Here is a 26,203-nt window from a genome sequence, read left to right as displayed (position 1 = left end):
TCTTTCCACTGACACCAATGATGGATCACTATTCCTCTCACTGACATCAATGATGGGACACTATTCCGCCCACTAATACCAATGAGGGGGAACTATTCCTCCCACTGATACCAATAATAGGCACTATTCCTTCTCCTGACACCAATGGTGGGACACTTTTTTTTCCCCACTGTTACCAATGAGGAGGAGCACTATACCTTCTCCTGACACCAATGATAGGGTCACTATTCCTTCTACTGATACCAATGATGGGACACTATTCCTCCCATGGACACCAAAGATGCATTGTTTGCTCCCATTGTCGCAAGGACAATTTTTACTCCCAATGGCCACAGTGCATCCCCCCTAAAGTCTGAAGGACAGTAAACTGGCGCTTTGTTTTGAAAGTTTGGAAAAACCATGTGTAAAGCGGTATTAAAGAGGAAGTAAACCCTCTCTTTAAAAAACAACAACCCTGCAAGACAAAGGCATAATAAGCTAGTATGCAAAGCATACTAGCTCATTATGAATTACTTCCCTGAGAACGTAGTCCCTGCAGCGGTCCTCGGACACCTCCTCCATCGCCGCCATGATACCCGGAGTGACTTCCAGGTTTCGCTGCTCCGTCGCTGTGACTGGCCGGAGCAGCGATGACGTCACTCCCGCACATGTGTGAGGGAGCCACCACTAACGGCATGATGCCGTTAGTAGCGGCGCGCTTAGTGCGCCTGTGCACCGTTGTCTACGTCGCATGCGCCGTAGACATCGGTGCCGTCTTTCTTGGAAATATCTCCTTAACTGTGTAGGTTAACGAGAAATTTCTTGCACCTACAGGTAAGCCTTAAAGGATTTTTTTTTTTTTAGCTAAATAGCTTCCTTTACCTTACTGCAGTACTGGTTTCATGTCCTCATTGTTCGTTTTTGCTTTGAAGTTGCTGTAATTCTGCTGTGATCTCCACACTTCCTGCTTGTCTGGCTCCTTATGAAAAAATTCATGGCAGCGTCTCACTGTGGTCTAAGCTGTGTGTCTAAAACTCCTCAGAACCAATCAGATTCATTTTAAAAACAAAACACTGCCCTGGATTTGTTTGTTTTTGTTCTGTGGGTCTCTTTACTTCACATACCCAGTTTAAAACGAAAGTGAAACTAGAGGCACATTATATGATAGAATTTAATCTATTTTTAATAATTTTTAAAAGGAATCAGTTAACTTTTATGTCTCTATACCCTGTAAACAGTCATTTCAGCAAAAAAAAATTATTCCTTTAGTGACCCTTTAATCTAGGCTTACCTGTAGTTCAAAGTGGTCTGTAAGGGTTTACAACCACTTTAAAGCCAAAACCAAAAATGTAATATATTGTAGCCATTGGCGTGTGCAAGGGGTGTGCCAGGTGTGCCTGGGCACACCCTAATCCTGGGGTTGGCAACCTGTCAATGGTGGGCAGGTGACAGGTAAACCGCAATCCTTCCTTGCCGGTCCTCAGAACCTGGACAGGAGAGGCGGCGGGGGGTGGAATTCAGTGGAACCGATCTGTATTATCCTCCTGCAGCAGCTGAAAGAAGCCTTCTCCTCCTCTCCCGTTTGTCAACGTTCAGCTGCCACAGGAGGAAAATATAGGGGATCGGTACTAATATATGCCACTCCTACTTTACCTGTTCCTCTTCCTTCTGTTGCCTGGGTCCCCCATGTGCTCCCTTGCTCCCCCTTCCTCCCATTGTTTTTGGATGGGGAAGCGGGGAAGAGGCCGGTAAATATGTCAAACGCATATGTGTTGGAGCTTTGGGGGGCACACTCTAACGCAATGGGCTGCGCACACCTATGATTGTAGCATACCAGTCATTAGACTGGCTGCATTCGTTTCTTTTTTTTGGCCTTTTTTCCTTTATGTTCACTGGTGATCTAACCAGTTAGGCCGCGTACACACGATCGGTCAAAACCGATGAAAACGGACTGAAGGACCTTTTCATCGGTCCAAACCGATCGTGTGTGGGCCCCATCGGTCAATTATTCTTCGGTCAAAAAATTTAGAACTTGCTTTAAAATTTAACCGATGGACTGATAACTGATTGGTCAAAACCGCTAGTAGGGTTGTCCCAATACCGATACTAGTATCGGTATCGGGACCGATTCCGAGTATTTGCGGGAGTACTTGTACTCCCGCAAATGCCCCCGATGCCTCATCCTCCCCCCCCCGCCACCGCCGCCACCCCGCTGCCGCCGCCGCTTGCTTAATACGGGCGGGGAACATTACAGCTTTCATTTGAATAGCTGTAGTGTTTCCCGCCGCGCCGCGTATAGACACTCTCCCTTGCTCGGGTGAACTGTCCAATCCCGAGCAAGGGGGAGTGTCTATACGCAGCGCGGCGCGAAACACTACAGCTATTCAAATGAAAGCTGTAATGTTCCCCGCCCGTATTAACCAAGCGGCGGCGCGGCAGCATTTAGGTAAGGGGGACATGGCTGCATATATGGGGGGGACATGGCTGCATATATGGGGGGGACATGGCTGGATATGGGGGGGACATGGCTGGATATAGGGGGCACATGGCTGCATATGGGGGGGACATGGCTGCATATGGGGGGGACATGGCTGCATATGGGTGGACATCGCTGCATATGGGGGGACATGGCTGGATATGGGGGGACATGGCTGCATATGGGGGGACATGGCTGGATATGGGGGGGACATGGCTGGATATGGGGGGGACATGGCTGCATATGGGGGGACATGGCTGCATATGGGGGGACATGGCTGCATATGGGGGGACATGGCTGGATATGGGGGGGACATGGCTGGATATGGGGGGGACATGGCTGCATATGGGGGGACATGGCTGCATATGGGGGGACATGGCTGGATATGGGGAGGACATGGCTGGATATGGGGGGGACACGGCTTCATATATGGGGGGGACATGGCTGCATCTGTGGGGGGACATGGCTGCATATGTGGGGGGACATGGCTGCATTTGGGGACACATTTTAAAAAAAAGTGTCGGTATTCGGTATCGGCGAGTACTTGAAAAAAGTATCGGTACTTGTACTCGGTCCTAAAAAAGTGGTATCGGGACAACCCTAGTCAAAACCCATGGTTAGTATGCAAAAGCATCGGTTAAAAACTTGCGCATGCTCAGAATCAAGTCGACGCATGCTTGGAAGCATTGAACTTCGTTTTTTTCTGCACGTCGTTGTGTTTTACGTCACCGCGTTCTGACCCGATCGGTTTTTTAACTGATGGTGTATAGGCGCGACTGACCATCAGTCAGCTTCATTGGTTAACCGAGGACAACGGTCTTATCGGATGGACCGATCGTGTGTACGCGGCCTAACACACCTCCTGTATTAGAGCGCCCCCACTCTGGATGAAGAAGCAAAGGGGGGCACCTTTGGATAGAAGCATCTTCAGGCTGGGGGGGCGTTAGATGTACTAGAGCTTTAGATACACTTTTTTCTTTTTTTTGCCTTTTCTGCAGAAGTTTACATGGAGCGGAAGGTAAGGAGATCCTTTCAGATCAAGTCTAAACTAGAGGGCACCCCATGGGGCCAAATTCTCATCTTCCCTCACAACAGGAATGCCCATGATTCAGCCGCTCCTAATAGTTTGGACAAACCACAGACTCCCATCCCATTATTGAAATAAATATTCCGCGTTGAATATTTGTGTTCACACTTCATTTAATTTTCTTTGTATCCAGGTTCAATGTGGACTCCCGGAGCTGCAATATATCAAAGCACGTGAGTGTCGCCGTTGTTGGCAGTAATAACATTTGTTAGTAGGTCGTCCATCAATCATTCCATAACGGGCAGCTGATTCCCTCTGGCACCAATTCCTGCCGTCACCACGATGCATATTTCTGTGTGTATTTCTATATGTTCTGTAGGTAGATAGCTAATCACTTCTCTCTCTTCCTCTTTTGCTTCCGTGTTGTTGGGACTGCAGAAGGTAATTATTTATATAGATAACAATATTGATCCTTTTATTGAACCACAAAAGAGAGCATCTTAAAAGCAATGCATGCCAGTTACTGGTCCATTTTATTTTTTTATGTTTAGAAGTTGATTAAATTATGCTTTATACCATTTTTTTTATTTATTATTTGTATAAAATCTTTATTTTTCAAAATTATTTAATACAACGTGCAATTATGACTGTGCTAGAAAAGAACTGCTTGTTTGCTTGCTGACAGTCTTGCTAGACCAGTGGTTCTCAACCTGGGGGTCGAATGATGGTTTGCCAGGGGTCACCATTTCCTGGGCTGTTCCTGAAGCCCACTCGCTCTCCCAGTCTATTCGTGGCCGCCCAGCCCTGCGGCCGCCCACTCAGCCTCTTCACAGCTGCCCATTCAGTTCATGGCATGGCTGGGGGGGGCAGAGACTAGAGGTCAGCTGACTGGTGAGGAATGTGAAGTGGGAGGGGCTGGAGGGGACCCTATCTCCTGATTTTGGCATAGGTGTCACTAAACAACGAGAAACATTAAGGGAGGGAGGGTGTTAAGTTGTTCCGACCAGACTCTCTTCCGATAAATATTTACTAGACCCTACTACATTCCCAACCCCTAAAGCCCCCTCCTCCCCCCTACTCCTGCCCTATCCACCGATCTCGTGAGCATCTCCTGAATTCTGTTTATTTCATAGCGTGTGCTATGTACAGGGTGCAGATTCCAGACGTGTGCTATGTACAGGGTGCAGAATCCAGGAGTGTGCTATGTACAGGGTGCAGATTCCAGACGTGTGCTATGTATATGGTGCAGATTCCAGGAGTGTGCTATCCAGGGCCGATCCGCCCCATAGGCTCACTATGCAAGCCCCTTAGGGCCCTGCAAAGCTGCGAAGGGCCCCCCAAATTACTAGAGGCCCTGCCTGGTGAGAAGTCACTTTCGCCCCCTCACCCCGCTTCTCAACACGCTGGCTGCATGGAAGAAGAGGTAAGAAGTCAGCACCACCTGCTTCTCAATTTAATGTAAAATGTCATTTCCGACAGCAGAACACCCCCTACCCCCGCTTCTCAACTTTCTTTAATGTGACATGTCACTGTCGTCAGCGCCCCCCACTTCTCATTTTTAATGTGCCATGTAATTTTGCTTAGGGCCCCAAGGAGGTCAGGATCGGCACTGGTGCTATGTACAGGGTGCAGATTCCAGACGTGTGCTATGTACAGGGTGCAGATTCCAGACGTGTGCTATGTACAGGGTGCAGATTCCAGACGTGTGCTATGTACAGGGTGCAGATTCCAGGAGTGTGCTATGTACAGGGTGCAGATTCCAGGCGTGTTCTATGTACAGGGTGCAGATTCCAGGCGTGTGCTATGTACAGGGTGCAGATTCCAGGAGTGTGCTATGTACAGGGTGCAGAATCCAGGCGTGTACAACCCATGCACACGCATATGGCCGACACCTTGCTGTTTCCTGATTCCAGGGGGGGCGATTGCCCCCTCTTGCCCCCCCATGCCCCCAGACCTTAATTTTCTCCTAAATATTTACCCTGATCCCATCTGTCTTGTGGCCAATCTAGCGATGTCACAGGTCGTTCCTCTCCTTGCCCACCATCGGGTAGTCCTGGACTATTTCCACTACAACTCAAACCCGATTTGTCCTGTGCACTAACCTGCACAGTTTTGCTGGTATGAAAGAATCCTGAAATGAACATTAATGGATTTTACATAAGTTAATATGGTGACTTTTATCCTGAACACAATTCTGATTAAGAGCTGTAGATTTGATTAATGCATTCAGAAGGTAGCTCAGTGGTGGAGACACCTTGGGAGCTTCAAAGGACATTCCATGTTCTCAACATGGCGGCAGTGGTGGGTGGGTGAGCTTGGCACGCAGCTCCGAAGATGCTCAGAAAGAGGACTATATTCCATAATCATTCCTGACTTTAAAGAAGGCCCACATGCTGCTTGCATTTTAGCAAAAGAACCATTAGCTGGGTTTTATGCCAATAAAATAAAGCTACAGCCTGGGCTTATAGGCAGTAAAGATTCAATAAGCCATGCAAGAGCTTGGCTAAGGATTCGGAAAGGCTTGCTTGTAATGTGCTGGTTAATTGCTTTATTATTATTATTAATCTCCGCTTTTATATTATATCAATTGCTAAACGTATATTGTACATTTTAGTTATAGTACCCTGTAGTAAATGTGCAACAATAAATGTAATCTTTTATTGTTTTCATTAAAGAATAGGCATGTCTCTAGATTCTTTAACCACTTCAGCCCCAGAAGATGTGGCTGTTCAATGACCAGGCCATTTTTTGCGATGCGGCACTGCGTCGCTTTATCTGACAATTGCGCGGTCGTGCCCAAACAAAATTTGCGTCCTTTTTTTCCCCACAAATAGAGCTTTCTTTTTGCGCTATAAACAAAAGAAGAGCGAAAATGGGGGTTATTTACGAAAGGCAAATCCACGTTGCACTACAAGTGCAAAGTGCACTTGAAATTACACTGAAAGTGCACTTGGAAGTGCAATCTCTGGCCCAGATTCAGAGAGCAATTGCGCCTGCGTAACCATAGTTACGCAGCGCAATTGCTTACTTGCCCCGGCGTAACGACTTCTCCTGATTCAGAGAGCTCGTTACGCCGACTGCAGCCTAAGATATGCGTGGCATAAGGCTCTTATGCCCTCATATCTTAGGCTGCATTCTTACGTTGGCCGCTAGGTGGCGTTCCCGTTGTGGTCAGCGTATAGTATGAAAATTGCATACTAACGCCGATTCGCAACGTTACGCGAGCCCTACGTACGCAGTTTACGTCGTTTGCGTACGGCGGTTTTTGCGTAAGGCTGCCCATGCTAAAAGCAGGGGCAGCCAATGCTAAAGTATACCCGTCGTTCCCGCGTCGCGAAATTTGAAATTTACGTCGTTTGTGTAAGTGAATCGTGAATGGCGCTGGACGCCATTCACGTTCACTTTGAAGCAAATGACGTCCTTGCGACGTCATTTACCGCAATGCACGTCGGGAAAGTTTCCCGACGGAGCATGCGCTCTACGCTCGGCGCGGGAACGCGCCTAATTTAAATGATTCCCGCCCCCATACGGGATCATTTACATTAGGCGCCCTTACGCAGGGCATTTTTGAAGAGCGCCCACGCAAATTACGTGGCTACTGCTTCATGAATGAAGCGTAGCGCAAATAATTTGCGTAGGCGCAGGGTAAAAAGGGTACACTGCGCCTCCGTAAGGAGCGCGCAGCTGTACCTGAATCTACCCCACTGTAGAGGGGGACATGCAAGGAAAATAAAAAACAGCATTTTAGCTTGCACATGATTGGATGATAAAATCAGCAGAGCTTCCCCTCATTTCAAATCTACCCCTCAGATTTGCAGCGACTGCACTTCCAAGTGCACTTTCAGTGCAAAATCAAGTGCACTTTGCATTTGTAGTTTGCACTTGTAGTGCAAAGTGGTTTTTCCTTTTGGAAATAATTTTTTGCTATAATAAATATCCAATTTAAAAAAGAGGCACATTGCCGGCAGGAATTAACCCTTTTTCGACCATAGCGGGGGTTAATACCGCACCGCTAGCGGCCGAATACCACGGCAATTTCCGACGGTATAGCGCCGCTATACCGCCACCGCACATCCTGCCCCAGTGTGAAAGGGGCCTAAGATAATTAAATAAAATTAAATAAGATATTGACAGACTGCACATCTTACATTTATTACTGCAAATGCACGCAGGTGAAATTACCCTCCATTTTCTAAATAGAAAAATAAAGATAAAGAAAATACGAAGGTTTGCATAAACAACGTGCGTACAAAGCGCATTTTGTTAACAAGCCGCTCTCCCAGGGGTGTTTAATCCTAATTTGAAAATAAGAAATCAAGGCTATTTATCAAAATCAGCGGGGTAAACTCCCACCAGCCCGTCCCCTCGCAGCACTCGCGATCCGCAGCCTTACGATTCCAGAAACAAAATGTTTTCATGCTAGGAAGCCACGAAGCTACTCAGTGATTCAGAGCAAATCAAGATCTTTGAGACATCACAGCCTGCGCAAATTTATTTGCATTAGCTGTAATTTTAGGTTTTCTATTTGTGGCCTGTCTGTAGCGGCGGAGATTATTCATGTTAAAGCTAATTGTTCTTAGCTGACTGCCTGGCTATTTAAATATGGGAATTTTCCTCTGCTTGTTTACATGAAGAAAAAAAAGGCTTGCCAAGTACGTGACAGCTGAGCTGCTTATTTAAAGCCTAATTATGTGTTGGTGTAGAGCGTGTTGTATATGTATTATATATGATATCTACAGTATATGCTAACAAAAAAAAATAGGTAGGCAAGGTCAGGCGTCTATACACAATCCTGAAGAAGTGCTTTAATAAGTAGTATGTGTAGGAGAGGAGTGCGGAGGGTATGATGGCAGGCAGTATGTGTAGGAGAGGAGTGTGGAGGGTATGATGGCAGGCAGTATGTGTAGGTGAGGAGGGTATGATGGCAGGCAGTATGTGTAGGAGAGAAGTGCGGAGGGTATGATGGCAGGCAGTATGTGTAGGAGAGGAGTGCGGAGGGTATGATGGCAGGCAGTATGTGTAGGAGAGAAGTGCGGAGGGTATGATGGTGGGCAGTATGTGTAGGAGAGGAGTGCGGAGGGTATGATGGCAGGCAGTATGTGTAGGAGAGAAGTGCGGAGGGTATGATGGCAGGCAGTATGTGTAGGAGAGAAGTGCGGAGGGTATGATGGCAGACAGTATGTGTAGGAGAGAAGTGCGGAGGGTATGGTGGCAGACAGTATGTGTAGGAGAGAAGTGCGGAGGGTATGATGGCAGACAGTATGTGTAGGAGAGGAGTGCGGAGGGTATGATGGCAGGCAGTATGTGTAGGAGAGAAGTGCGGAGGGTATGATGGCAGACAGTATGTGTAGGAGAGAAGTGCGGAGGGTATGATGGCAGACAGTATGTGTAGGAGAGAAGTGCGGAGGGTATGATGGCAGGCAGTATGTGTAGGAGAGGAGTGCGGAGGGTATGATGGCAGGCAGTATGTGTAGGTGAGGAGGGTATGATGGCAGACAGTATGTGTAGGTGAGGAGGGTATGATGGCAGGCAGTATGTGTAGGAGAGGAGTGTGGAGGGTATGATGGCAGGCAGTATGTGTAGGAGAGGAGTGCGGAGGGTATGATGGCAGGCAGTATGTGTAGGTGAGGAGGGTATGATGGCAGGCAGTATATGTAGGTGAGGAGGGTATGATGGCAGACAGTATGTGTAGGTGAGGAGGGTATGATGGCAGGCAGTATGTGTAGGAGAGGAGTGTGGAGGGTATGATGGCAGGCAGTATGTGTTGATCCCTGCTGAGCCGGCGGATGACGGGGCGGTCCACGCACACTGTGCAGGGACCGCCCTGTCTTTTCTCTGCTCTCCCCTATGGGGGGATCGGATGAACACGGACCGTCTGTCTGTGTTCACCCGACCTGATCCGCCAGACGGATGGAAAAGTAGGTTTTTCCTCCGTCACACTTTGGCGGATTGGAGCGGGTCAGATGTTAGCGGGTATGTCACCGCTGACATCCGCGGCTCCATAAAGTAGCCCGTTCAGGTCCGCCCAAAAAATTGGCAGGCGGGCCTGAATGGGCCGCCCATATGAAAGAGACCTAACTCGCATCTTGCAGCGTTTCGTTTACAAACGTTTATCATTTTAACCCAAAAATAATAATATTTGCATTTCAAACACTTCTAGATGCATACGCAGTTAAATGCAGCATAACGCATGGGTGTAGGAACCCTTACAAATCTGGGGGGGACAGCATTTTTACCCCCCCCCCGGCGCGCACACTCCATACATTATCTCTGTTCTCCATTATCCTTAAATGGTTATGATGCTTAAAGTGATCGTTTAACTTATTTATCTTTTACAGAGAAAGATAGCATAGATGGCGTTATTCTGCATTGCGTTGTATAATGTACTATTGCTGGGATTTGTTGTTCCTCTGTAACTGCTGGTATTCTCCATTGCGTTGTATAATGATTATACTATGCAATGCAGATTACCACTGACCAGTTATAGAGGAACTACAAATCCAAGCAATAATACATTATACAGCGCAATGGAGAATACCACCAGCTATAGAGGAACAACAAATCCCAGCAATGATACATTATATGAAACACAATGCATAATACCAGCAGTTACAGAGGACTACAAATCCCAGCAATAATACATTATACAGGCTGTTTAATATATTATTGCAGGGATTTGGTGTTTTTTTTTTTTAAACAGGAAACTTTAAAACAGGTCCCCCTTACCTGTTTCTGAAGCCTTGGAAGTTGCGGTGGCTCTGCGGGCGTGTGTCCGGCCTGTGTGGTGAGCGCGGCGTGGACTCGTGCTTCAGATGCCACCCGCAGCGGCAGCCCACACACGCTGCTGCCCCCCAGGACAAACCACCCCCCCCCCTCCATTAGTACAGACCCCCCCTCAGGACAAACCTCCCACTTCAATTAGTATAAACCACCCCCCATTAGTAGAGACCCCCCATCCATTAGTACAGACCCCCGAACAAACCACCCCCTCCATTTTTACAGACCCCTCACCACAATTCATTCCCCACAATTAGTACAGAACCCCCCCACGATCCCCCACAATTAATACAGACCCCCCCCACAATTAGTACAGAGCCCCCCACAAGCCACCCCCCCCACAATTAGTACAGAGCCCCCCCACAATTAGTACAGAGCCCCCCCACAATTAGTACAGAGCCCCCCCACAAGCCACTCCCCCCACAATTAGTACAGAGCCCCCCCCACAATTAGTACAGAGCCCCCCCACAATTAGTACAGAGCCCCCCCACAATTAGTACAGAGCCCCCCCCACAATTAGTACAGAGCCCCCCCACAAGCCACTCCCCCCACAATTAGTACAGAGACCCCCCACAATTAGTACAGAGACCCCCCACAAGCCACTCCCCCCCACGATTAGTACAGAGCCCCCCACAAGCCACTCCCCCCCACAATTAGTACAGAGCCCCCCACAATTAGTACATAGCCCCCTACAAGCCACTCCCCCCCACAATTAGTACAGAGCCCCCCCCACAAGCCACTCCCCCCCACAATTAGTACAGAGCCCCCCACAATTAGTACAGAGCCCCCCACAATTAGTACAGAGACCCCCCACAAGCCACTCCCCCCCCACAATTAGTACAGAGCCCCCCACAATTAGTACAGAGCCCCCCCACAATTAGTACAGAGACCCCCCACAAGCCTCTCCCCCCCACAATTAGTACAGAGACCCCCCACAAGCCACTCCCCCCACAATTAGTACAGAGACCCCCCACAATTAGTACAGAGACCCCCCACAATTAGTACAGAGACCCCCCACAAGCCACTCCCCCCCACGATTAGTACAGAGCCCCCCACAAGCCACTCCCCCCCACAATTAGTACAGAGCCCCCCACAAGCCACTCCCCCCCACAATTAGTACAGAGCCCCCCACAATTAGTACATGGCCCCCCTACAAGCCACTCCCCCCCACAATTAGTACAGAGCCCCCCCACAATTAGTACAGAGCCCCCCCACAAGCCACTCCCCCCCACAATTAGTACAGAGCCCCCCCCCACAATTAGTACAGAGCCCCCCCACAATTAGTACAGAGCCCCCCACAATTAGTACAGAGCCCCCCACAAGCCACTCCCCCCCCACAATTAGTACAGAGCCCCCCACAATTAGTACAGAGCCCCCCCACAATTAGTACAGAGACCCCCCACAAGCCACTCCCCCCCCACAATTAGTACAGAGCCCCCCCCCCACAATTAGTACAGAGCCCCCCCCCCACAATTAGTACAGAGACCCCCCACAAGCCACTCATCCCCACAATTAGTACAGAGCCCCCCCCCCCCCACAATTAGTACAGAGCCCCCCCCCAAACCCCACCCGGGCGGCAGCTGGATAGGACAGTGTGCAGCTGCGCCGCCGGAGTGGAGAAGATGAAGATCGTTCGTGGATGGAACAGGAGGGAGGACTAGGAAACACCGCGGCGGTGGCCTCAGACAAGGAGAGGAGGAGGGAGAGGCGCACTCTGGCGCTTGAGCGCCACCTCTGTGGCACCTGGGTGAACTGCACCCCACACGGCGATATGTCAGCAGTGCTCCAACTTGGGAGCCTCCAAGTCCTCCTAACCTGGGGGGGATTTTACAATACCTGTCCCCCCCGCATTATTTCCTGGGGGGGATGCGTCCCCTCCGTCCCCCCCGGTTCCTACGCCCATGCATAACGGCAGTTTTTAGACGCCGGCTTCTAGCTGTGAAGTTCAGGAGAGGTTGAACAACGTCCCGTGTAAATGAAGCCTCATGGCCCGTACACAAGATCTGAATATCGTATGACTTTTTTCGCTTAATAGTCGCAAGTAGAAATTGAATAGATAACTAAAGTCATGAAAATTCTCGTACAACAGAAGAAAAATTGGGAAGTGATGTCATGTGTTGTAATGTATTTGTATTGGAAATTTCGGACGACAACTATACTAAATGAAAATACTGTAGTACGATCTGCTATCGTACGAGGAATATTTTTGTGCTTGTCCGATCTAATAATATCGGATGAACTGTCGTGATCGGCTCTCGAAAAATAGTATACACACAATCCGAAAATTGTACGATTCTTCCTCGGATGACAGTTTTCGTCCGATATTCGGATCGTGCGTACGGGCCATTAGTGTGCATGCTTTTAGATCTTCCAGTGAAAGACAATATATCAACAAACATGGGAGTTCAGTGTATGCAATAGTTTACAAATGTGCTGACCAATTAAATACATCCTGTATATGCATTTTAGCTGTGTGTTTTGCTATACTTGGGTGGAACTGTCCTTTAAAATGATTTTGATTGTTTCTGTCATTGATCTTCAGGATTTCTTGGGTCAAGCATTTTGCACCCTCGGAGAAGTCATTGGATCACCGAGGAGCCGACTAGAAAAGCCTTTGACGTAAGTGAGAATTGGATTTACCATATGAAATATTAATATTCAGAATGTACTGTATTTGTTGGCGTATAAGATTACCTTTTACACTTAAAAAAAAATGGCCAAAAAGCAGGGGCCGTCTTATACGCCGGGTCAGCTGCTCGGAGGCCTGCTGGATGTGCGGTAATACTGTATGTAGCTTTGGCTACATACAGTATATACCGCTTAGCCAAATCTTGGTGAGCGATGTATTCAAATGAATACAGAGCCTGCTCGGATTGGGGTAACAACCTCTGCCAATCCAAGTGCCTACATACAGTAGCCTACTCGGATTGGCTTTGAGAGTCAGAGAGGCGTGGGCTGATGATGTTACAGCCTCTGCCAATCCAAGCAGGCTTTGTATTCATTAATAGAATACACCGCTCGCCGTAATTGGCTCCAGCTCCAGCAAGAATGAAGAATATGGCTCCAGAAGAAAGAAATATGAAGCATCGGAATGGGGGTCGTCTTATACGGCGAGTACAAGCAAAAAATCTTTAAAAAAATGTATAATTAGGGGGTCGTCTTACGTCGGCAAATACGGTATTTTTTTGTTCTATATTAGGGACGTATAGAATGAGCCGTGGTGATGGTAACAATTTCCTTTCACTTTTTCTGTGGTCCTAATTTTCTCTGGGTCTCTGCTATCTGTATGATTGGTGGAACATATATTGTCATTGGGTAGGAAAGGACCTGTATGCAATAATTTATGAGATGTTCAATGTGTCAGCTAAATAAGGCAGTGTGATTTGTAGGACTGGACTAACAGAAAGCAGCCCCGGCATTTAAACCACAGCAGTTTGAGTTCATAATCAATGTTTCCCGAGCCTGGTGGAGCGATAATGGTTATTTATTGGCATCACAGCTAACTCAGTACAGCTACAGAATGTGTATTAGCTACAATTAACTTTATCCCAATGTTAAAGCTGAACTTCAGACAGAAAGCTAAATATCCAATTGAAAATAAAATATATATATATATTCAATTCATAAGTACCAAAGGCTTTATTGACAATTACATTAAGTTTATGCAAAGTGTTGGTGTAGTGTTGACACTTCTTTTTCAAGACCTCTGCGTTTGGTCCCGGCATGCTGTCAATCAACTTCTGGGCCACATCCTGACTGATGGTGACCCATTCTTGCATAATCAATGCTTTGAGTTTGTCACACTTTGTGGGGGGGGGGGGGGTTTGTTCACCCGCCTCTGGAGGATTAACCACAAGTTCTCATTGGGATTAAGGACAGGGGAGTTTCCTGGCCATGGACCCAAAATGTCGATGTTTTGTTCCCCATGCTACTTAGTTATCACTTTTGACTTAATGCAAGGTGCTCCATCATGCTGGAAAGGGCATTGTTCCTCACCAAACTGTTCTTGGATTGAATATACAGTGTATATATATATATATATTCCGTGTATATATATATATATATATATATATATACGGTGTATATATATATATATACATACATATATATATTCAATTCATTAATATCAAAGGCTTTATTGACAATTACATTAAGTTTATGCAAAGAGTCGATATTTGCAGTGTTGACCCTTGTTTTTCAAGACCTCTGCATTTCGTCCCGGCATGCTGTCAATCAACCTCTGGGCCACATCCTGACTGATGGCAGCCCATCAATGCTTGGAGTTTGTCCCAATTTTGTGGGGGGTTTTTGTTCATGCCTCTTGAGGATTAACCACAAGTTCTCAATAGGATAAAGGAGTGGGGAGTTTCCTGGCCATTGTTCCTCACCAAACTGTTCTTGGATGGTTGGGAAAAATTGTGCTTGGAGGATGTTTTTGTACCATTCTTTATTCATGGCTGTGTTCTTGGGCCAAATTGTGAGTGAGCCGACTCCCTTGGCTGAGAAGCGACCCCACACATGACTAGTGTAGTTTCAATGTGCCACTCTCTCCTACACCCCCTCCCTCCATTAAATAATTCCCTTGTTACCACCCCCCATTTATCCCCTGACCATACCACCCAGTAATGAGACCGACACAGTAAGTTGGAGTAAAATTGGCCACAACAGCCATTTTATTTTATAACCAAAGAAAATCTTTAACCAAAATTTTAATGATAGGAATGTCCAACCATTCCAACTTTAACTATTAACACTTTTTACCAAACACTTTTAATATTTAAACCAGTCCCAATTGGTCCTTGACAGTAACTCCCATTAACCTTTTCACCACCACACTGCGGTACCAATTACCTGTAAGGTATGTGATCACACTGCGGTGTAAATCTAGTTGTTTGTGTTGGATCGCAGATGCAGAGGCTTGTCAGGTCTAACCACCAGCTACTCTCTATGTATTCAGAAAGTTCGGGGTTAAATCATCATATCCTCAAACCGAAACCAACATGACCTATAGCTTATTAACTCATAAGCTAATGTGTGGAGATAATAATGAGAAGTCTCATAAACTATAAGGAACACTCATGTGAGAATAATATATGATGATGATGAACAATTTGTGAGTACTATATGATTCCTTCTTTGGTAAATGGTAATCTATAATGTTACTTCACATTGATAGAGATAACTTATATATATGCACAGTCCGATACAGTCTGATGGGACACAAAGTGACCAGAACCTACTGCAGCCGACAATGTAAGCAGTAAATATGTAGACAGATATTTAGTATCAGGTACAAAGATACTTGCGGTTCTGCTGGGGTTTGTAGTCCTTGTGGAGCGGGTTCCTGGTTGTAATGAGACTGTCTCTGGAAGTGGAGGCTGTAAGGGCCAGTATAAGTCAGGCACAGATGATCAGAGGTCTCTGTGGTCCAAGGGTTGGAAGCGGCAGGGATGAGGAGGTCTGTGGAAGATCCTGAGGTTCTGGGTGCAGGCAGGGTGTTCCCAGGTGACGGCAGGTATCCGACAAAATAACGGAACACCCTGCCGTCATCTCTGGGGCTTTAAATAGGTCCGATTTCGCGGGGAAATCGGAGAGGAGCGCTGGTCGCACTTCCGCGTTCCAGCGTGGAACGCAGACGCCCGCGCACAGGAAGTGACGCGGACGTCTTACAGAACGGAGCGCAGCTGGCTGGATGAGATACAGCGGCGCTCGTTCTGCATCAGTAACATCAGAGATGTTACATACTCCCCTCCTCAAGGGGGCACCTCTAGTGCTCCCAGATAGAGAGGGTCGGTTAGGGTACCTTTGGTGAAATAATCTGATCAGGCGAGGGGCATGTATGTCTGAGGAATTTTCCCAAGAGTCATCGAGTTGGTCATAACCTTTCCATCGTACCAAGTATTGAAGGGTGGAAGCACGTCTCCTGGAATTTAAAATCTTTTCAACCTCGTATTCAGTCTGACCAAGCACTTCCACAGGTGGAGGCGGGCATGGTTTCCTGTTAGGGAATGGGTTAGGAATATAAGGTTCAATGAGAGATACATGGAATGATGAATGTATTTTCCAATCTGTGGGTAGAAGTAGTCTAACAGCATTAGGATTAATCAGATGGGAGATTTGGAAAGGTCCAGTGAATTGGGTGCCTAATTTTTTTGATGGTATCTTAAGGTGAAGATTTCGGGTGGATAGCCAAACCAAGTCCCCGACCTTGTATGTAGGAGGTGCTGATCTGTGGGCATCATAATTTTTCTTTTGTCTTTGTTGAGCAATATCCAAGTTGGAACGTAGAGTACTTAATGTATTTTTAAGAGTAGAAAGGTAATTATCAACTGCTGGAACACTATTTGGGGTGTAGGTAGTTGGCAGACTGTTAGGGTGGAAACCATAGTTGGCAAAGAATGGTGTGAATCTGGATGAAGAACTGGTAGAGTTGTTATAAGAAAATTCAGCTAGTGGAAGCAATTGGAACCAATCGTCTTGTAGATGTGTACAGTAACATCTTAAGTACTGTTCAAGGATCTGATTGATACGTTCTGTTTGACCGTTTGTTTGAGGGTGGTAAGCAGTGGACATTCGGTGGTCAATATGTAGACTTATACACAGGGACTTCCAAAATCTAGAAATAAATTGAGAACCACGATCCGAGATTATTTGAGAAGGAAGTCCATGTATTTTGAGAATATTGGAAATGAAGGCTTTCGCTGTCTCAAGGGAAGTTGGTAACTTCTTTAGAGGGATAAAGTGTGCCATCTTGGTGAGAAGATCAACCGTCACCATGATGGTATTGGCACCATTTGATCTAGGGAGATCAACTATAAAGTCCATTGACACAACATCCCATGGTCTGTTAGGTATTGGAATAGAGGCGAGTAGTCCAAAAGGGGGTTTCTTAGAATGTTTGTTGCGAGCACAGATTTCACATGACTTAACATATTCATGGATGGTCTTAGATAGATTGGGCCACCAATAGTCTCTTTTAACAAGAAGAGTAGTCTTGTTGATTCCGGGGTGGCCTGCTAATGGTGAATCATGAAGATGTTTAAGTAGTAGAAGTTGTAGATTGGGAGGAACATAGATCTTGTTGTTGTGGGTGTAAACACCATCTGATGATTTGGTAAGATCCTTTGGTAGAGGGGAGATATCTCTAGAGAGTGATTGAGAAATTAACTGCCTGAAAGAGGTGGAAACACCAATGAATCTATTAGATGGGATAATAGAGAGAGGCGGAATCTCAGTGTGTTGGTCCTCATGCATTCGTGAGAGGGAGTCAGCCTTGATGTTTTGTGAACCAGGCCTATAGGAGATGTAGAAATCAAACCTGTCGAAGAATAGACTCCACCTGACCTGGCGGGCTGAGAGAGTCTTACATGTTTTTAGATGTTGCAAATTACGGTGATCCGTGAGAATGATAATTGGGTGTGTAGAACCCTCCAGCAAATGTCTCCAATTCTCTAAGGCATCTTTGATTGCAAGAAGTTCTTTTTCTCCAATAGGATAATTCTTTTCTGCTGGTGATAGGGTTCTGGAGTAAAAAGCTACGGGATGTAATGGTTCAGAAAGGGTTGGGCGTTGTGAAAGTACGGCACCTAAGGCATAATGTGAAGCATCCACTTCTACAGTGAAATGATATTGAGGGTTAGGCAGTTGTAGAATGGGTGCTGTAGTGTAACACAGTTTAAGAGAGTCAAAGGATCTCTGGGCTTCCTTAGACCAGGAGAAAGGTGTCTTCGTGCTGGTGAGGGCACTCAATGGTTTGACAATAGCTGAGAAATTTTTAATAAATTTCCGGTAGTAGTTGGAGAAACCGAGGAAGCGTTGGAGAGCTTTCCTTGATTGGGGAATTGGCCAGGAAATAATACAATCCACCTTAGAGCGATCCATCTGGATACCATCAGGTGTAATTTGGTAGCCTAGGAAAGAAATGCTAGACTGGGTGAATACACATTTTTCAAGCTTGGCATATAAAGAATGTGTTCTGAGCCTAGCCAGAACCCAACGAACATGTTTAGTGTGTTCCTCAATTGTATCAGAATAAATCAATATGTCATCCAGGTATACTACCACACAGATGTCAAGCAAGTCTCGGAAAATGTCATTTATGAACCACTGGAATGTCGCGGGTGCATTGCATAACCCAAAAGGCATTACAGTGTATTCATAGAGTCCATAGCGAGTTTTAAAAGCGGTCTTCCACTCATCTCCTGGTCGAATTCTGATTAAGTTATAGGCTCCCCTGAGGTCTAATTTTGTGAAGACTTTTGAAGTTTGAAGACGTTCGATGAGTTCTGGAATGAGAGGCAGTGGGTAGCGGTTCTTTACGATGATACTGTTTAAAGCTCGGTAATCAATGATAGGGCGTAGGGATCCATCCTTGTTTTTGACAAAAAACATGGCGGCACTTGCTGGAGATGTGGAAGGTCTGATAAAGCCTTTTTTCAAATTTTCATCTAGGTAGACCTTCAGATGTACAAGCTCTGGTTGTGAGAGCGGATAGATACGAGCAGTAGGGATTGGACTATCTGGAATTAAATCAATAGGGCAGTCGTATATACGATGAGGGGGAAGAATGTCAGCGTTAGTCTTACTGAAAACATCTAAGAAATCTTGTAAGTAAGTAGGTAGATCATTACAGTAAATTTCTGTGGAGAGGATCGTATGTATGGGATAACAAGTATTCTGGCAGAAGGTGGAATTTAAATTGAGAGAGTGGTTAGACCAAAGAAAAGTTGGTTGATGAAGTAGTAACCAGGGTAGCCCTAGGACAATCGGGAATATTGGAGATGGAATGACGTCAAAGATAATAGTCTCTGTATGGTTATTCGCGCAAGTGACCAGTAGGGGTGAGGTTTGAGAAGAAATTGGGCCAGAAGAAGAACTAGAACCGTCAATAAAAGTGACAGAGAGAGGATTTTGTTTAACCACACACGGAATTTTATTTGCATTCACAATTTTTAAATCAATAAAGTTGCCACAGGCACCGGTGTCGACCATTGCGTCAATGGTAATTCTATCTTGGTCCCACTGTAAGGTAAGAGTGACATAAATAAAACGATTAGTGGTAGTACCAGGTGGAATAATCTTACATATGTTAGCTATGTTACCTTCAGAATTCCTCTTAAGGAGTGGACAGGTGGAGACAATGTGATCTGGAGCTGAACAATAAAGGCAGAGGTTATGAGCTCTGCGGCGTTGTTTCTCAGCTTGTGACAAGGGGCCTTTGACAGCACCAAATTCCATGGGGACATCTTTTGGTGGTGACTTAGACCTTCTGAATTGTGGAGGAAGATAAGTGTTGACACGTTCGGCCTTCCTTTCTCTGAGGCGACGATCCATGGTGAGTGAAAGATGCATAAGATCTTCTAAAGTGGGAGGAAGTTCTACACGTGCAATCTCATCCTTCATTGGTTCAGATAAACCAAGTCTGAATTGGTTTCTCAAGGCAATATCAGTCCACTGGGTCTCCCGGCTCCAACATTTAAATTCTGATATGAAATCCTCTACTGGTCTTTTCCCTTGTTTAAGGCTTCTAATAGTATTTTCAGCAGTAAGCTGCTTATTAGGATCTTCATATAGAAGTGACATTTCATCCAAAAAAGTATCAAATGCACCAAGTAAATCACCATGTTCTTGTACATAAGCATCAGCCCAGACTCTAGGTTCTCCTTTTAAATAGGAAATAAGGGTGAGAATTTGAACCCTGTCTGAATAATAGGTGCGGGGGCGCAATTCAAACATGAGACGGCAAGAACTGATGAACTGACGAAAAATCTTTCGGTCTCCTGAAAAGGGTTCTGGGGGGCAAACCTTAGGTTCAGGTCTGTCCCTAGCTTGGACAAAATTTTGGTTGCGTAAAGCATCATTTTCTACACGAAGTTCGTTCATAGTGGTAGTGAGGTTGTCGACTCTTTGTGAGAGTCCAACAAGGTGGTTTGTAAGCTCTGCTGGATCCATTACAATTTCTTTTTAAGGGGTTCCGTTATTATGTAAGGTATGTGATCACACTGCGGTGTAAATCTAGTTGTTTGTGTTGGATCGCAGATGCAGAGGCTTGTCAGGTCTAACCACCAGCTACTCTCTATGTATTCAGAAAGTTCGGGGTTAAATCATCATATCCTCAAACCGAAACCAACATGACCTATAGCTTATTAACTCATCAGCTAATGTGTGGAGATAATAATGAGAAGTCTCATAAACTATAAGGAACACTCATGTGAGAATAATATATGATGATGATGAACAATTTGTGAGTACTATATGATTCCTTCTTTGGTAAATGGTAATCTATAATGTTACTTCACATTGATAGAGATAACTTATATATATATGCACAGTCCGATACAGTCTGATGGGACACAAAGTGACCAGAACCTACTGCAGCCGACAATGTAAGCAGTAAATATGTAGACAGATATTTAGTATCAGGTACAAAGATACTTGCGGTTCTGCTGGGGTTTGTAGTCCTTGTGGAGCGGGTTCCTGGTTGTAATGAGACTGTCTCTGGAAGTGGAGGCTGTAAGGGCCAGTATAAGTCAGGCACAGATGATCAGAGGTCTCTGTGGTCCAAGGGTTGGAAGCGGCAGGGATGAGGAGGTCTGTGGAAGATCCTGAGGTTCTGGGTGCAGGCAGGGTGTTCCCAGGTGACGGAAGGTATCCGACAAAATAACGGAACACCCTGCCGTCATCTCTGGGGCTTTAAATAGGTCCGATTTCGCGGGGAAATCGGAGAGGAGCGCTGGTCGCACTTCCGCGTTCCAGCGTGGAACGCAGACGCCCGCGCACAGGAAGTGACGCGGACGTCTTACAGAACGGAGCGCAGCTGGCTGGATGAGATACAGCGGCGCTCGTTCTGCATCAGTAACATCAGAGATGTTACATTACCATACCCAGGCCTCCAGCCGACCCAGCTCTGAGACACCTTTTAACCCGCAGTGTACCGTAACCGTATTGCAGCAGACAACGTTCCACTGCAATAACCACCATAGGGGGGCCATCCCATCGATGAGCCCCCCAACCATTTCCATTCCATCAGTTCACTGTCACCGTCAAAGACCAAGGACACCGCCTCCGCTGTCGTGACAACCCTTCCTTTTATCCCTGAAAGAAAAGAAAACAAACGCACCATACAACATAAAACAAAACAAGGGAGGGTGGGTGGGAAATCCTGCCTCCCTGCTCTCAACTCTGCCTGCGTGTGCTTTTGGCGCCGCTCCCGCCCCCTATATATAACACTCCACCCCCTTAGACTGCAATGAACCTACAGCCACTCCCCTGAGAGCTCTCCTGTAACCTTAACCCTCAGTTGCCCAGATTCCACCCCAGTCATGCCAGCCCTATGCTATCGTTCTTTTCTTGTCGCTCCGGGCTTTTCTTGAATGGTCTTAGGATGCTTTACTGTTGGGATGACACAGGGTGGATGGTAGCGCTCACCTTTTCTATAAAGCCCCCCCATTCCTAGGTCCAAATCTTACCTGGTAGTCAGACCTCAAAATTTGTCTCAGCTGTCCACAGCACTTTAGAAATGTAACCTGGTGCTTAGGGCATTCGCTTGCTCTCAATGTCGTGTGAGCTTGCTGCCGGGTCAAAAGGCTGACTGCTGACAGAACATCAAAAATAAGGGACAATGCTACCTGTTTGTGACGGAGAACCCATTAGGGGGCACTCTGTTAGACAGGAACTGGCATATGTTTAGTTGGTGGCTCAGACAAGCAGATGGTTTCTGTATTGTACACACTGTACAAAGCCCTCCTGCATTGAGACTGTGTTTGCCTATTGCCTTGCTGAAAAAGTGCAGGACAAACCGGCCTAGAATGCTCCCGGTACTTCTGTCATGTGCACGGCTTACCGCTGCCTATATTCATTTCCTTGCTTGCCAAAGGATTTGTATTTCTGCCCACCAAGTCCTAAGATTAGACTGCACAGTTAAGCCTCGTACACACGATCAGTCCATCCGATGAGAACGGTCTGAAGGACCGTTGTCATCGGTTAACCGATGAAGCTGACTGATGGTCCGTCGCGCCTACACACCATCAGTTAAAAAAACGATTGTGTCAGAACGCGGTGACGTAAAACACAACGACGTGCTAAAAAAAACGAAGTTCAATGTTTCAATGCATGCGTCGACTTGATTCTGAGAATGCGTGGATTTTTAACCGATGGTTGTGCCTACTAACGATCGGTTTTGACCTATCGGTTAGGAATCCATCGGTTAAATTTAAAGCAATTTGGCTTTTTTTTAAAGCAATGGTTAAATAACCGATGGGGCCCACACACGATCGGTTTTGACCGATGAAAACGGTCCATCAGACTGTTGTCCTCTGGTTAACCGATCGTGTGTACGAGGCCTAAGATAGACTACACAGTCAGACCACTGACCTGGCTTTTGTTCTGCTGCAATTACCGTATTTATTGGGGTATTGCACGCTCCGGCGTATAGCGCGCACCCCTAAAGTGGACCCGCATTCCTGTAAAAAAAAAACATTTTAGTACTTACAGTTTTGGTGTCTTGAGCGGCGTCCATCGGCGGCCTCGTCGGTGTCCGACGTCCGTCTGCGGCTTCGATGGTGTCCTCCTCATCGGGTCCGGCGTCCTTCTGCGGTGTCCTCCCCGCTCGATCCCCGCTTCCCGCGCTGAGTTTGAACCACTGCACCGGCATATACCGAGCGCAGTACACTCGGGTATAGTCGGGCAGGCTCGGCTCCTCTCGCGGTCACGTCCTGTGCCTCCTGTACGTCCAGGACGTGACCGCGAGAGGAGCCGAGCCTGCCCGACTATACCCGAGTGTACTGCGCTCGGTATATGCCGGCGCAGTGGTTCAAACTCGGCGCGGGTATCGGCGTATATCGCGCACCCACGATTTTGCCCTGATATTCAGGGCAAAAAAGTGCGCGGTATACGCAGATAAATACGGTAATCAATGCACTCGGTCATCTCTTCACCTCCATCCTGTTACTGAACAGTGATGGAGCAGCAGCAGATGGATGAGTTCGTCTTCTGCTCTCTTCTCCTGTCAGCATGTTCCTTGTCAGCACATCTCATGCAAAATACCTGACTGGTTGCACACACTAATGTCAAATTGTCATTGGATGTGGTTAGTGGCTAATTGAGGTTTTGCATGTGGAGCAAGTGGATTGTGGATGAGCAGGTAGTAATGCTTTCCAGTGGAACAGAATCTGGTCTGTGTTGAGCAGCCAATTAGTATATTTATAAAAGGCGCTGTTGAAAAAATGTATTTTATAAAGCAAGCAGTTCTCAGAACTTTAAACATGCAAGTATCACGCTGGCAGATCTAAGAAGAGGTAGCTGGCAAAAAAATCAATCAGATAATTTGTAAAGCATAAATAAACCAATCTTTGACGCACTAAAAAGTGTCAAAATATCAATGTGAAAAAAAAATGCATGCCCCCCCGATGAAGTCAATTGCGATGAAACGCATAGGGCGGAGCTCACGTTTGTGATGTCACCATGCACGCCAGATTTAGGAAATTGACGGATGTGATCCTGGGACCGCATCCTATGTGATTGATGTTTGCAGTAGCCATTACTACGGTAAGTAGGAGAGCATGGTTCCTATCACAGAGGAAATATTTACGTATAAAGCTTGTTTGATTTTTTGTAATTAAAGGGTCCACTTGCTCTTGGATTTTGGGATATTTTATATATTTTTTTCACATTGATATACAGTATTGTGTCACTTTTTAGCGTGGCAAAGATTGGTTTATTAATAGTTCTTAGAACTTGGTTTAAAATGGTAATGGTAATAAAAAAAAGTTTGGCTGTGGGGAGAATAAAAGTACAGGGAGGAGTTGTTCCCAACTAGTAAAATTGTACCTTGGGTCCTGGGTTGTTTTTTTTAGTTCATGGATCCTCTACCAGTTTGATGCAGAAGGGTCATCATACACAGACATCTGTGTTTTCAATCTGACGTGTTTTGTGGTGCATTTTTTAACCACTTAAGGACCGGACCAATATGCTGCTAAATGACCCAAGGGGTTTTTACAATTCGGCACTGCGTCGCTTTAACAGACAATTACGCGGTCGTGCGACGTGGCTCCCAAACAAAATTGGCGTCCTTTTTCCCCCACAAATAGAGCTTTCTTTTGGTGGTATTTGATCACCTCTGCAGTTTTTATTTTTTGCGCTATAAACAAAAATAGAGCGACAATTTTGAAAAAAATGCAATATTTTTTACTTTTTGCTATAATAAATATCCCCCAAAAACATATATAAAAAAATTGTTTTTCCTCAGTTTAGGCCGATACGTATTCTTCTACCTATTTTTGGTAAAAAAAATGGCAATAAGCGTTTATCGATTGGTTTGTGCAACATTTATAGCGTTTACAAAATAGGGGATAGTTTTATTATTTTTTTATTTGTTACTACTAATGGCGGCGATCAGTGATTTTTTTCGTGACTGCGACATTATGGCGGACACTTCGGACAATTTTGACACATTTTTGGGACAATTGTCATTTTCACAGCAAAAAATGCATCTAAATTGCATTGTTTATTGTGAAAATGAGAGTTGCAGTTTGGGAGTTAACCACAGGGGGCGCTGTAGGAGTTAGGGTTCACCTAGTGTGTGTTTACAACTGTAGGGGGGTGTGGCTGTAGGACTGATGTCATTGATCAAGTCTCCCTATAAAAGGGATCACTCGATCGATGCAGCCGCCACAGTGAAGCACGGGGAAGCCGTGTTTACACACGGCTCTCCCCGTTCTTCAGCTCTGGGGAGCGAACGCGACGGAGCGACTATAAACGAATAGCCGCGCCGGCGTCCCGGATCGCTCCCCGCGGGAATCCGACGGCCGCATGTAGTGGGGGGGTCCCGATCGGACCCACGACCCACGTCTAGGCAGGGACGTACAGGTACGCCAATGTGCCTGTACGTGCCATTCTGCCGACGTATATCTACATGCGGTGGTCGGGAAGTGGTTAAAGTGGATGTAAACCTGATTCTTGAAAATTGAGCTGGGCACATATATATGCAGTATTTTGTTATCTCTATTCAATGAGCTAAGTCTTATAGCTCTCTTCTGAACGGTTGCTCTGTTATCAGCCTGAGAACTCCTGACATATTTTTTTACTTTTTAGACAAAAGCAGCCTGAGTCTTTTGTCAAAGGAGGTTGCTAAAATAGATTAGCAGAGAGCAGCTCCTATTGCAGAACATCTCTGAGAGTCTCTGCCTATGATGAGAGGGGGTGTGTGCGCCTTTCCTCCAATCAACAATGTTTGATATCTTGGCTGTATGCCCAGACCTCACACTCTGTGTTAACCAAACAACAGTCCCAAATAAAGTACAGTCATTTCCCTACTACCCTAATCCCTAACATAGGCTTGTGGCTGCCCCAGCATACCTGCATAAGAAAAAGTCCATAACTGGTTGAGTCCATGGATAACATCGAACTCTGACCTCAGCATGGCATTGAAATCTAGACTACGACGACAAGCAAGGGCCTAGGGTTGGACCCAACAAAAACCTGGGAGACACAATTAACTCCAACCTCCCAACCGGGGCTGCCTACAATTGTGTTTACCGACCTCCTAGTAAAGTAGCCCCCTGAGGTCTAGGGCTTAAGGCAGTGAGTTATCAATTCATGTGTCCAAAAAAAGATCATCTCTCTTCGACTGTCTCTCATTATAGAGATAGACTGGAGGCTCTTCTACGGGAAAGGTGCAGCAGCTTGTCATTGCAGCTGAATGGACCTTTAAGGATGAGAGTATAACATAATCTTTTGTTCCCTCGGTTACTATGGCCACCACACACAATTACCACATGGAGCTCCTGGTAGAGGCACAGGCCTGCATTGTGCTACGTAATGTAAAGCAATTATATCTCCCCACATTTCTGACTTGACTCTCTGACTATTATAATATTGGAAACCGCAATATAATAGAAATAACTGTGCTTTTGGAGAACTGAGGAGAAATATTTTAAACAGACCAA

The 26,203-nt window shown here is 46.1% G+C and overlaps 1 protein-coding gene across 2 annotated transcripts in view; it reads left to right on the top strand.

The window, feature by feature from the left end:
* The window catches only part of CPNE9 (copine family member 9), a 350,416-nt gene that overhangs the window by 139,023 nt on the left and 185,190 nt on the right, over positions 1–26,203 (top strand). The window contains exons 6-8 of one of the 2 annotated variants that reach the window (XM_040359034.1): positions 3,676–3,715; positions 3,921–3,923; positions 12,802–12,878. In XM_040359034.1, coding sequence (XP_040214968.1) covers positions 3,676–3,715; positions 3,921–3,923; positions 12,802–12,878 — 120 coding nt within the window. The remainder of the gene's footprint in view (positions 1–3,675; positions 3,716–3,920; positions 3,924–12,801; positions 12,879–26,203) is intronic. The other variant, XM_040359035.1, reaches the window with a different exon arrangement.

The sequence above is a fragment of the Rana temporaria genome, chromosome 7, assembly GCF_905171775.1.
Source record: "Rana temporaria chromosome 7, aRanTem1.1, whole genome shotgun sequence".
In the NCBI taxonomy this organism is placed as follows: Eukaryota; Metazoa; Chordata; class Amphibia; order Anura; family Ranidae; genus Rana; species Rana temporaria.
This window is presented reverse-complemented; position numbering and strand designations above follow the sequence as displayed.